General features: G+C 40.6%; 3 protein-coding genes and 1 long non-coding RNA gene across 4 annotated transcripts; 2 read left to right on the top strand and 2 right to left on the bottom strand.

The window, feature by feature from the left end:
- Positions 1-269: 269 nt before the first annotated feature.
- On the top strand, positions 270-3,348 carry LOC103508142 (proteasome subunit beta type-1-B). Its single transcript, XM_008472677.3, is given in 5 exon segments — positions 270-481; positions 931-1,069; positions 1,221-1,271; positions 2,132-2,368; positions 3,119-3,348. Coding segments are annotated over 5 exon segments (687 nt in total). The 5' UTR covers positions 270-407; the 3' UTR covers positions 3,305-3,348.
- Positions 3,349-4,051: 703 nt separating this feature from the next.
- LOC108252259 lies at positions 4,052-4,628 on the top strand. The gene is made up of 2 exons (XR_001809482.2): positions 4,052-4,184; positions 4,357-4,628. It is a non-coding gene; the product is annotated as an uncharacterized LOC108252259 (long non-coding RNA).
- Positions 4,629-5,912: 1,284 nt separating this feature from the next.
- Positions 5,913-12,026, bottom strand: LOC103508147. Its single transcript, XM_026822830.1, has 10 exons — positions 11,744-12,026; positions 10,346-10,564; positions 10,049-10,295; positions 9,484-9,920; positions 9,168-9,209; positions 8,378-8,648; positions 8,167-8,260; positions 7,170-7,826; positions 6,672-6,791; positions 5,913-6,116 (listed from the first exon to the last, which is right to left on the bottom strand). Exons 1-10 carry the CDS (start codon positions 12,024-12,026, stop codon positions 5,913-5,915), a joined length of 2,574 nt encoding a protein of 857 aa, XP_026678631.1.
- Positions 12,027-12,052: 26 nt separating this feature from the next.
- On the bottom strand, positions 12,053-12,694 carry LOC103508146. Its single transcript, XM_026822829.1, has one exon. It carries the CDS (start codon positions 12,692-12,694, stop codon positions 12,053-12,055), a length of 642 nt encoding a protein of 213 aa, XP_026678630.1.
- Between the last annotated feature and the right edge of the window lie 599 nt (positions 12,695-13,293).

Genomic DNA, 13,293 nt, shown 5'->3' with positions numbered 1-13,293 from the left:
TTGAAACAGAATAACCTACAAAGTTGAGGATTAAACTAAGTATTTTCAGTTTGCGAATGTTAGGTAGTAGGTAATGAAAATCCCCATTGTCCCTAGTTGAACTTCAACTTTGAACTTACCTCGCGGTCTCCGTCGAAATGAGCCTTCTTCAAACATAAGTTGCGAGTCAGGATCCACTGTCCAATAATGTCCCTTACCAGGGCGTTTTGCTAACCTGCTTTGTTTTGTTTTCATATTTGAGAGCGCCAAATTTTGAAAATTTCGAAATCGGTGAGTGGAAAAAATATCAGCAAGTCATCAACCTAAACCCAATTTTTGTTTTTTGCTTCAAATAAATCATAAAAGGCATCCACTGTGGAATAATAATTTAATAATCAGTTATACCTTTCTGTTAATTTGAGTAAAAAATGGCTTTGGTTACGAAACAAATCTTGGAAACTCCCATTCAACATCATTTCTCACCCTACTCCGACAATGGAGGGTAAGTGAAACCATGGATCTAGGTAAAGTGTAAACATACCCAGTTAAACTAAATAGAGAAGAAAGCCTGTAATTGGTGAGTAGATGTTCATTCTTTCAGTGCCACCTGAAAAGAATGCCCTTGCAGGGCTCCATGCCTGTTCAACCCTCCAAGTTTAAAGAGTAAAAATTCCTTGAGTACCTATGTCTATCAGTTTACATCAAAATCTTACTCATTGTTAGGAAGTTTGGTGAAACAGAAAACTAAATAATCCTCAAGTTAAAACTAAGAACACACTTCATTTGTTAGGCTTTATTCCTACTCCTTTCTACATAGCACTCCAAAATTTACCGATTAGAAGCATCCATCTTTTGCAGAAGTCAAGATGATTCATTACACCAAGTTAAAAATCTGGGGGTTAAATAATGATTTGTTTAAATTTGATTTATCATTTTACCTTGTGTTTTCAGAACCACAGTTGCCGTAGCTGGACCTGACTATGCTATCATTGCATCAGACACCAGATTGTCAGCCGGGTACAATATTTACACCCGAGAGCAATCCAAATTATTTCGCAAATCCAGCAGCTAAAAACTGCGGGATTGCGGGATTGGAAAAAGGTGCGGGATCCCGCGGGATTGCGGGATCCCGCATTGCAATCACTAGTTAGGATGCAGGTGGGTGTTTATTTATTTATTTACTGAGACAAATGGGCGGACCCTTTACTAACTATCTAATTATAAATTTCCCTACCTCTAACTACATCTCTGATATTCTGTCACTGACTAGAATTATTGAAGCTAGGATGCAGGTGAGTCTGTAGGATTTAGGGTTAGGATGCAGGTGGGTGTTTATTTATTTACTGAGACAAACAGTTAAAACTAAGAACACACTTCATTTGTTAGGCTTTATTCCTACTCCTTTCTACACAGCACTCCAAAATTTACCGATTAGAAGCATCCATCTTTTGCAGAAGTCAAGATGCTTCATTACACCAAGTTAAAAATCTGGGGGTTAAATAATGATTTGTTTAAATTTGATTTATCATTTTACCTTGTGTTTTCAGAACCACAGTTGCCGTAGCTGGACCTGACTATGCTATCATTGCGTCAGACACCAGATTGTCAGCCGGGTACAATATTTACACCCGAGAGCAATCCAAATTATTCGATCATTATTATTATAGGGTTAGGTTAAACATAAAAAGGAGCTTTCTTTCTCATTGTCATGGCTTCTGAATAATTACCTTAACTTCTTTAGGGAGCTAGGTGTATTGTTATTGTTTCAATGGATCAATAATTTCATTTCTCTCATTGGTTTATCTAGATGTTTATGTGGACTTCTAGATAGGATGCAGGGACCTAACATTTTGAGGTTGGTGGTTCAAGCCCACTTATAATTTTCTCATGATATTTACCATCACAATTCTACCATTTCAGATGTACCTCCATGAACATAACAAGGTAATGTCGACAACATCTCTTGCTAAGATGATTTCATCAAGCCCACTTATAATTTTCTCATGATATTTACCATCACAATTCTACCATTTCAGATGTACCTCCATGAACATAACAAGGTCATGTCAACAACATCTCTTGCTAAGATGATTTCTTCAAGCCCACTTATAATTTTCTCATGATATTTACCATCACAATTCTACCATTTCAGATGTACCTCCATGAACATAACAAGGTCATGTCGACAACATCTCTTGCTAAGATGATTTCTATCATGATGTACGGAAAGAGATTCTTCCCATACTACACATCGACTATTATTGCCGGACTAGACCCAGAAGGCAAGGGCTGTGTGTATTCCTATGATCCTATTGGTCACACGGAGAGAGCTAACTTCAGGGCTGGAGGCTCTTCTGGAGCTTTGCTGCAGGCTCTGCTTGATAACCAGGTTGGTATTATTCAGCATAGCAGTAAACAGTAAAAAGGGAGACTTTTATTTTATTATTTTAAGGCCAATGTATTATCAGGCTTTATGTCATTTCATGTTTTTTAAATAGTTTTCTTTCTTTTTGTTTTTAAATTAGGTTTGATAGATTGTCCTGAAAGCAAAGAGAGAAGGAAGACAATAAGAGAAAGCCAGCCATTTTGAGACCAAACCTTACCCATTCAGGATGAAATCCGTCCTGGGCGGGATTCGAACCCACGACCTAGCACTTACAAGGGAAATAAATGCACTATCTTCCAAGCTAACTATTCTGGTATATCACACAGTTTACTGAACCACTAGATTTAACCCCACATAGCAGTAAACAGTAAAAAGGGAGACTTTTATTTTATTATTTTAAGGCCAATGTATTATCAGGCTTTATGTCATTTCATGTTTTTTTACTGAAATGTCCAATAGTTTACTTTCTTTTCGTTTTTAAATTGAGAGGTTTGATAGAAGGAACTATGTAACTGTTAAGTGAGGTCTTATTGTCCTGAGAGCAAAGAGAGAAGGAAGACAATAAGAGAAAACCAGCCATTTTGAGACCAAACCTCACCCATTCAGGATAAAATCCGTCCTGGGTGGGATTCGAACCCACGACCTAGCACTTACAGGGGAAATAAATGCACCATCTTCCAAGCTAACTAACTATTCTGGTATATCACACAGTTTACTGAACCACTAGATTTAACCCCAATTTCTCTTTTTCAGCTTGGATTCAGAAATCAGGAGAATGTAGACAAGACCCCTGTACCTCTGGAGAAAGCTATCTCCGTGGTGAAAGACGCATTCACCGCTGCTGCTGAGCGTGATATCTACACCGGAGATGGTGTACATCTGTGTGCTATCACTAAGGATGGAATCAAGGAGTACAACTTCCCGCTGAGAAAGGATTAAGCGAGTGTGGGTGGATAAAGATGAGCCAGAAATGCTAGGGGAAAGAGCACTGTGCTTGGGTCATCGGGATGTTGGTGTGATATTCTGTCACTGACTAGAATTATTGAAGCTAGGATGCAGGTGAGTCTGTAAGATTTAGGGTTAGGATTAGGGGTCGCAAATCCCGCACGTTTCCAATCCCGCGGGATCCCGCATAGGCGATGACGTCATAATTCATGACTCCCGCTTCGTTTGTTTGTGCGCAAGCGTTTCTGCGCATTTTGACGTTAAGTCTGACGTCACACATATTTGGACTCTTTCATTAGAACGGAAAATAAAAATTGAATTTTCGACCTTTTAAAGTTACTTTTTTGGAGTTTTGACCTCAGATTCGAATTTTTCACAACTTTGTACGTAGGAATCGACCTTTTATTAATAATATTTTCCCAATTGCAACTGCTCCATTAAAACAAGCACAAACTAACGTACACGGTAACATCAAGGCCTCAAGAGTATTGAAATTTCATTTTCTTGAAGGAAAAACACTACTTAGATACTAAACACCCTCTTTTAGGTCAATCAATCAATCAATCAATCCTGGAGCTAATGAAAGCAACAGCCAGAGGTAAAAAAGTGTTGTTGTTATCTAATGCTTGAGATTGACTATTATGTCATTTTTCTTAAGAGTAGGAATCGACCTTTTATTAATAATATTTTCCCAATTGCAACTGCTCCATTAAAACAAGCACAAACCAACGTACACGGTAACACCAAGGCCTCAAGAGTATTGAAATTTCATTTTCTTGAAGGAAAAACACTACTTAGATACTAAACACCCTCTTTTAGGTCAATCAATCAATCAATCAATCAATTCTGGAGCTAATGAAAGCAACAGCCAGAGGTAGATAGAATCCGCCCCGGGCGGGAATCGAACCCGCGGCCTAGCGCTTACAAGGCAGACGCGCTACCAACTAAGCTAACTAGGCTGGCCTGGAAAAACACTACTTAGATACTAAACACCCTCTTTTAGGTCAATCAATCAATCCTGGAGCTAATGAAAGCAACAGCCAGAGGTAAAAAAGTAAAACTGGCCCGACACCATCAGAGCATCGAGATTTAATTTTCTTGGAGGAAAAAAACCCTTGTTTATTTAATTTAGGTCAAACATAGAATCCTGCAGCTGAGGGCAGCAACAGGCACGGACCAAAAAGAAAAAAAAAAAACGCCCAACCATCAAGCCTGCGACCTCCCAGCTGTGAGTCGTCGAAACGCGACCGCGGTTTCCGCCAGTAAATCCTGCAGGATAGCGTCGGCGATTTGGTTCTTAATCTCCGTCTCTTCTACATGGAATCCGGTCCACATTGGTTCTTCAGCTTTGGATTCCTGGACCGTCGGCGATTTGGTTCTTAATCTCCGTCTCTTCTACATGGAATCCGGTCCACATTGGTTCTTCAGCTTTGGATTCCTGGACTATGATTTCATCTACGGGATCCCGTTTGGGACGGCTCCAGCGAGCTATGAAGTTGTCCCGTTTGGGAGAGGGACGCAGGGCGAGAAGCTGGCAGACTTCGGATACCACGCGGGACGTGATTACCTGTGTGGATAGGAGTCAATCAATCAATATTTTATTGTGTATTTTATACAAAGTATGTTCACAATTTAGTCGAGATAATTAGTGCTTCTTTAATACGCTTTAATAAGACTAAAGCGTCCCTTTGCTGCAGTTAAAGAGGGCTATTATGGCCAAATTTTCAAATCATTGAGGATAAAATCCCAACCTCAGCCGGGATTGAATCGTTTGCTGCCGACTTTTCCCGCTCCACTCAGGCTGGGTGAGGTTATTGCCGAATTGAACGTAAAACTACCGTCATGAAAGAGCTTAGCAGTAATACAGTGACGTTCAACCCCTTAGATCTTTAGAATAAAACACGACCCCGAGCCAAGGTTCGTATAAGCTAAACCCGACTTTTAGGGCCGTTTGCCCCTCCTACATTTAAGTATCAGGGCAAAGTGGCCTTTTTCAAACTAACTGACTTTGCCCCAAAATAAATAGCTCATTCCTAATGGCAATTTAGCTAATACCTTAAAAAGTTGGGAAAAATCCAAATCTGAGGTCAAAACTCCGAAAAAATAAATGTAAAAGGTCTAAAATTCAATTTTTATACAGAGGGCACTTTCCTATCCAATAGTTTGGCTTTAACTCTGGGCTGTTGCCATGGTAACTCATCCTCACAGCGTGCCGTCGACGGGGTGGTCTGCCTTGTGTAAACATCTCGGGTTAGATCGTATAGGAACGAGTAGTACATTTGTATCCGGGCTATGTTACTCGATGGAACCTGGAAATGATCAACCGTAAAGGGTTAACATGAATATGATGTCGTGACGGGTTAAAATCCAAATAAATCAAATCCAAAATAGTAAAATGTATTCAAAATGTACACATTCCAATAATGTTTATTATGCCACATAATAGAGAGGAAGACAGGATAGGAGAAAGCCGGGCGGGAATCGAACCATCGACATAGCGCTTTCAAGGCGCCAGCCTCCAAGCTAACTGGGCTTTTAATAATTAATTAGACAGCCAGTAAATCTGGTTAGCTTGGAAGGTTGCGTGTCTGCCTTGTAAGCGCTAGGTCGCGGGTTCTATTCCTATCTCAGGTTCACTAGCTGGTACGCTACAGGCAGGCTCGATATAAGGTGGGGGAGGCTTATCAGGGATTTCCCTCAGGTAGGGGTAGGCGCCACTGAATAGCTTACGACGAGTGATGGGGTCTGTGTCGATTGGATCTGTCAGACTTTGGATGTTGCTGGTGAGCTGCTTGATTTTCTCAATCTGAAATCGTATAGAATACAAAAAATAAATACATGGCATTTTTTTAAATAGGTTTCATAGAGGGAACTACAACTGCTAAGGTATTATCTAAGAGAGAGGGGAGACAGGATAGGAGAAAGCCAGCCGTTCCGAGAACGAACATTATGCGTTTAGGATAAAATCCGCCCCGGGCGGGTATCACTGCGCTCGCCTTGCACGCGGGAGACCCGGGTTCGATTCCCGGCGGGGTCAAGAAATTTGTATGTATCATGCAAATGATTGATTCCGTGACTGGCTGTTGCGGGGCCCACTCAGCCTCGTGAGGAAAATGAGTAGCTATGACATATAAATACGCATAGCGGTCGGTGCCAGCATGGTATGTATATATTGGATGTTAGGATTATTGAGATATTGGGAAAAACCTACAATGCTGCAGTGAGCACCAAAGTTGTGACATAATAACACAAAGCAACTGCATTTACATTACCTATTTTTTCTTCTTCTTCTTCTTTTAAGTTTTCAATTCTCCTTTAATTTAATTCCTGGGTTTGCCTCAAGCAAGGTCTTATGTCTCACCTCTTGATCAATTTGCCTCTCTTTCTGCAGTAGAACTTCGGCCACAATGGCAGGAGGTCCCTGTAAGGTCAGACCGAAATCTTCATTGTACCAGTCATCCTCGGATGTCCATGATAACTCCTGGGGGATGAGAAAGAAAGAAATAGGGAACTAATGTAAATCTTATATTAATTTGTATGGGTCGAGTGAATCAGGTAGGTATACCTTTATTTTATGTCTTCTGATGAAGTTTTTCGCACATCGAAGCTTTTACCCCTTCATGTGAGTTTAATTACAGTTAAGCGACCTCCGTGGCTGAATTAATATCACACTAGGCTTGCACACTGTAGGTCCCGGGTTCAATTCCCGACAGCGTCGATGTTTTTTCGGCTCTGTGCTCGGAATATGGGGCACAGTCGGCCTAGTGAGAGCCATTGGGTAGCTATTTTAATCGAGTATCGACAAGTAGCGGTACTATCAGAGCAAAAAGATAAACCAGATGGAAATAAATAATCTCACCTTCTGATGCGAACTCAAAGCAAAGAAATCCACCTTCTCTTCCAAACTATCATCAGCTTCATCTTGCACTTCTTCCTCCACCTCCTTTCCTTCATCTCCTCCTTCATCTTTGTCTCCTCCTTCGTTCCCATCTCCTCTAACGCTCACAGCTCTGACCAGCTTCCCTCTCGCCTTGTCTGAGACATTCTCCCTCCCAGCATTGTACAATCCCACAATACTCTCAATACTAGCGTTCAATTCTTCCTTGACAATATCATTAGAGATCTGTTCCAGTTGTATTTGGCGGCTCATTTGGTAATCCCGTTTGAGGGCATGTAGGAATGGTGTTTCAGGTGCTTTGGACGGGGATAGGTTGATGAGAGGCAGAGCATAGTTGTCCAGACGTAGGAAGTCTTTGTCCACGGGTAGAAAGTCTAGGTCGGATATGTTGGGTGAGAGAATGTCCGAGGTATTGTGAACGTCTGTGAGGTCCAGAGGGGTTTCAATGTTGGTACTGTCTAGGATGGTTGTTGGTTTGGTTCCAGTGTCCTGGACTATGATCTCATCCACGGGATCCCGTTTGGGACGGCTCCAACGAGCTATGAAGTTGTCCCGTTTGGGAGAGGGACGCAGGGCGAGAAGCTGGCAGACTTCGGATACCACGCGGGACGTGATTACCTGTGTGGATAGGAGTCAATCAATCAATATTTTATTGTGTATTTTATACAAAGTGTGTTCACAATTTAGTCGAGATAATTAGTGCTTCTTTAATACGCTTTAATAGGACTAAAGCGTCCCTTTGCTGCAGTTAAAGAGGGCTATTATGGCCAAATTTTCAAATCATTGAGGATAAAATCCCAACCTCAGCCGGGATTGAATCGTTTGCTGCCGACTTTTCCCGGCTCCACTCAGGCTGGGTGAGGTTAATGCCGAATTGAACGTAAAACTACCGTCACGAAAGAGCTTAGCAGTAATACAGTGACGTTCAACCCCTTTGATCTTTAGAATAAAACACAACCTCTGTTTTAACACTATCGATATGTGTTTTGATGTCTGTCTCTATGCTTCGCACCGATTCGATAGCTGTTTCAACACTATCGATATGCGTTTTGGTATCGGCCTCTATGCTTCGCACCGATTCGATAGCTGTTTCAATACTATCATATTTCGTTCGATTTGTCTCAACAGTTTCTTCGATAGCTGTTTCAACACTATCGATATGCGTTTTGGTATCGGCCTCTATGCTTCGCACCGATTCGATAGCTGTTTCAATACTATCACGTTTTGTTCTATTGGTCTCAACAGTTTCAGTGCTAGTTTCAGTTTCGTGAGTCTGCTCAGACGCTTCTAAGACACTTCTAGCACTGGACAGGATTTCTTCGACAATTTCGTTACGAAGACTTTCCAATTCTGTTTGGATTTCAGAAGTTTCCGATTGGTGAGTAGACACTTCGCTTAGTTCAGATACTTCTTCATCTTTGGGCAAAGAGACACCTCTTGATATCGGAAACTTTTTCCTTGCTTACTGAATGTAGAGTTGCTTTCTTCCTTTCTTCTGGCACAGAATCGGAACTAGGTACATACCTCGTTAGTTCCCACTGATCAGTGGGTTGCTTTACCCACGGTGGACCATTCCAGTAGAGGCCTCTGTTTTAACACTATCGATATGTGTTTTGATGTCTGTCTCTATGCTTCGCACCGATTCGATAGCTGTTTCAACACTATCGATATGCGCTTTGGTATCGGCCTCTATGCTTCGCACCGATTCGATAGCTGTTTCAATACTATCACGTTTTGTTCTATTTGTCTCAACAGTTTCGGTTTTAGTTTCAGTTTCGTGAGTCTGCTCAGACGCTTCCAAGACACTTCTAGCACTGGACAGGATTTCTTCGACAATTTCGTCACGAAGGCTTTCCAATTCTGTTTGGATTTCAGAAGTTTCCGATTGGTGAGTAGACACTTCGCTTAGTTCAGATACTTCTTCATCTTTGGGTAAAGAGACACCAGCTTTTAGTCTTAGGATTTTTTCTGGTTGTGATTTGTCTTTTGCTGATTCTTCAGATACATTCTTTATTGCCGATTCTTTAGATAAATCCTTTGTTAGTGATTGTTCAATATGTTCTAATATTTCACTTGGTGAAGATGTTTTTGTGTGATCGTCTGTTTCTTTAGCTGTTTCGCTCACATTTTTGTCCAACTTCTTTGATAATGGTTTTGCCATTTGTCCATTTGATACGTCAGTTTTGATGTCATCTTTCTCAAGTTCCTCAAGTGTACGTCTCTCTAGTGACTCCAATTTCTCATTGGGACCAACAGTGTCCTGCTGATTCTTCAGATACATTCTTTATTGCCGATTCTTTAGATAAATCCTTTGTTAGTGATTGTTCAATATGTTCTAATATTTCACTTGATGAAGATGTTTTTGTGTGATCGTCTGTTTCTTTAGCTGTTTCGCTCACATCTCTGTCCAACTTGGCGAGTGGTTTTGTTATTTGTCCATTTGATATGTCAGTTTTGATGGCATCTTTCTCAAGTTCCTCAAGTGTACGTCTCTCTAGTGACTCCAATTTCTCATTGGAACCTATGGTTTCCCCTGCTGCATCCACCATAGTATGATCTTCCTCCGTGATAGTTTGCACACTGGGTTCCAGTGAATCATTGGATTTATTCACATTGGTGCTATCACTAGCATCCAGTTTATCAGACTCGGTATCAAATGGTTCCTTGTGGTAGTCATGCGAACTGTGTGTTTGGTCTGAGGTTTCTTCCAGCGTTCCAGTGAATCATTGGATTTATTCACATTGGTGCTATCACTAGCATCCAGTTTATCAGACTCGGTATCAAATGGTTCCTTGTGGTAATCATGCGAACTGTGTGTTTGGTCTGAGGTTTCTTCCAGGGAGCTCATGTTAACACTCATGTTGGTGATGTTGGCCACTGTGTTGGTGTTGTTGGTCGTGTTCAGATGGCCTCCGGCCGTGTTGGCGTTCTTCGGCGCCATTTTCTTCTGCGGCTTTAATATCAAAGGCTTCATCATTATCTGCGAAGGTCTGGCGCCATTTTCCTTTTGTTGGCCACTGTGTTGGTGTTGTTGGTCGTGTTCAGATGGCCTCCGGCCGTGTTGGCGTTCTTCGGCGCCATTTTCTTCTGCGGCTTCAATATCAAAGGCTTCATCATTATCTGCGAAGGTCTGGCGCCATTTTCCTTCTCATTTTCCAGCTCTTGTGTGGCAACCTGAATGTGTTTGTCGTAGAATCGTATCTGTTGAAGCAAAGAGGCTTCTTTGGCCTTGAGGTTTTCGGCGCGGACGCTTTTCAGTTCTTTCTTTAGGCGTTCGGATTCGAGTTTGCGTTTGTTGAGTTGATCTTTGAGTGTACGGATGCGAAGCTCCAGGTCACTTTGATCCGAGATGGTTTCTGAAAGTAGACAAAGAATAAGGTTAGATGGGGTACAAAATGGGGAAAAGCAGTTTAAGGGATACGATAGAAGAATTGGAGGTGTTCAGAGTGCATTAAAAAAAAGGCCGTTTTTATTTCGTACACATGAAACAACTGCTACATTATTAAAAAAAAAAAAAAAAAAAAAACGCCGTTTTTATTTCGTACACATAAAACAACTGCTACATTAGACGCATGTGGTCTGTGTCGTAGCATGCCCATCCCGTAGTATGTCCTTCATCAGATGGGCGATAAGAGATACAATACTTCCCATTTAGGAGAGTAATAAAAGACCTTTACCTCAATTTAAAAAGGTTAGATATACTTACCTAGGCAAGCTACTTGTTTCATAAATTTATACCTACTACCAGAATGAGACCGAAAGGTTCCATAAACCTTAATTTATTTTTAAGAAAATAATGGAATTATTTTACTACAAATAATCGATATTACTATTCACCAATGTAAACATAAACACACACTACTCAATATGCAATAATCATTATAAAAATTAATGAAATAATACCCTTCAATAAGTATAAATCGGTATTCACTCAAAACAAACTGAGTCTATATAATCTACATGAAGGTATTTAGTGACCATCAGAGTTACGAGTGAGGTTTCATATTACATAAACATTATAACATAAACAAAGAGTACGTTTTTATGCTATCTAATGACACTTAATGGGGTTTCTAATGTGATATTATTATTATTATTTCCAATGTGATATTATTAACATTGGTGTTTTATATTAGCGACTACATACGGTTCCTGATTCTTGGAAATATACAGCGTTTGCATTTTTAGTATAGAGTGGTTTATAAGTAAGGTAACACTTTGTTTTATTTTTCCTGGAATTATGCAGCGCAGCGTTTGCATTTTTAGTATAGGGTGGTTTCGAAGGAACTGTATTTTCTGGTGTTCTCGTGTTGACCCAGCACCTGAATGAGAAGTTTTGTGTCTCTTATCGTCCGTTTAGGGATTTGTTATTTTTTTTATTTTTTTTTTTGTTTAATTATTCATTGATATTAGCGCCTACATCTTGGGTAGAAATAATATTCCCGATTCTTGGAATTAAGTATTGCATTTTTAATGAATTGTATGCGGGTCTTTTTTGAGTGGTTCTTTAACCTGACTTGAACACCCATGCATACGCTCCAGAATGCGCACTTGTTCGTTAACGAATGCTAATAAATCAGTGAACTGAGGCATTGATTGGCTGTCGAAAACCTTGGCCTCAAACTTCTTACACAACTCAGTATCTAACCTTTTGACTGAGAGTGCATACAGAATGTATTCTGCTAAATCAGGCAACTTGAGAGCCTTGAGGGCTAAAACTGACATACCAACCTCATCGATGAACTTCTGATACATTTCGATGGACTCACTCTTGATGTGTTTGAATTCCAGAATGGAATCCATATAGCTACCTGCCATAGCTCGCTTGTCCTCGTATCTGTCCTTCAGTGTTTGCCATTCTTGATGTGTTTGAAATCCAGAATGGAATCCATATAGCTACCTGCCATAGCTCGCTTGTCCTCGTATCTGTCCTTCAGTGCTTGCCAAATGGTCTGATAGTTCGATCCGACAGCGGGAATACCTGAACAAACACTTAATGCGGAACCTTTAAGACGAGAAACAAGGTAATGAATCTTCTGGTCATCTGATAAGCTTTTGTTTGTATGAATCAGAGATGTAAAGGTCTCAGAGAAAAGCGACCATCTCTGAATGTTGCCATCGAAATATGGTAAATCTAGAGGAGGTAGCTTGGGTAACTCAGGCGATACCTTATCTGAACCTGAGCTTGAAGTGGGCTCACACTTCTTGGCATTGTACTTGATAATGCCTACCAGCTCCTCGAAAGCATCTAGCTTACTATAATCTGGTATATAATCCTCATTTTCAAAGACTCTCAGTTCCTCGAGCTGATTAATAACTTCCTTATACTCTTGATGATATGAATCGATCGAAGAAACTTTGCTAAGAAAACTTGGCTTCAATGTTTTGTCAACTGAGAGTTTCTTCAGTAAATCATAGGTACTTTGCACCTTACCAAATAAATTCTCCGACTTGGCAGTCAGCAGCTTCAACTTTACATCCGTCATGATTGACTGATTGACTCACAATGTGTTTGGTGCCACTGCCATTTGGAGGGATTGCTTCAATAGAACTTGTTATTTTGAGGACACTATTAGACCCTTCTTGTTCGTCCAAAAGCATTTCTGGTGATGATTTGTGTTCATTTGCGGACTCTCCTTTGTCCAGGTCAGTTTCTGAGACTTTGTCTTTAGCGTCTAGACTTAGTTGATCAATTTCTTTGCTATCCGCAGTGCCAGTGGTTCCAACTTGTTATTTTGAGGACACTATTAGACCCTTCTTGTTCGTCCAAAAGCATTTCTGGTGATGATTTGTGTTCATTTGCGGACCCTCCTTTGTCCAGGCCAGTTTCTGAGACTTTGTCTTTAGCGTCTAGACTTAGTTGATCAATTTTTTTGCTATCCGCAGTTCCAGTGGTTCTATCTTCTGTTTCTTTAATGCCAGCTGCGGTTTCTTTGGGAGAAAGCTCCAATGGTTTCAACTCCGGACTGTCTTCTTCAACAGAACTTGCAACTTCTGATAGCTCTTCTATAACGTCCGATTCATTGGCAACTCGATCTCCTGGTTTTCTTTCAAAGCTCAAACTTTCTTCGTGTATGATAAACGT

The sequence above is a fragment of the Diaphorina citri genome, unplaced genomic scaffold (genome assembly GCF_000475195.1).
Source record: "Diaphorina citri unplaced genomic scaffold, Diaci psyllid genome assembly version 1.1 scaffold372, whole genome shotgun sequence".
NCBI lineage: Eukaryota > Metazoa > Arthropoda > Insecta > Hemiptera > Psyllidae > Diaphorina > Diaphorina citri.
This window is presented reverse-complemented; position numbering and strand designations above follow the sequence as displayed.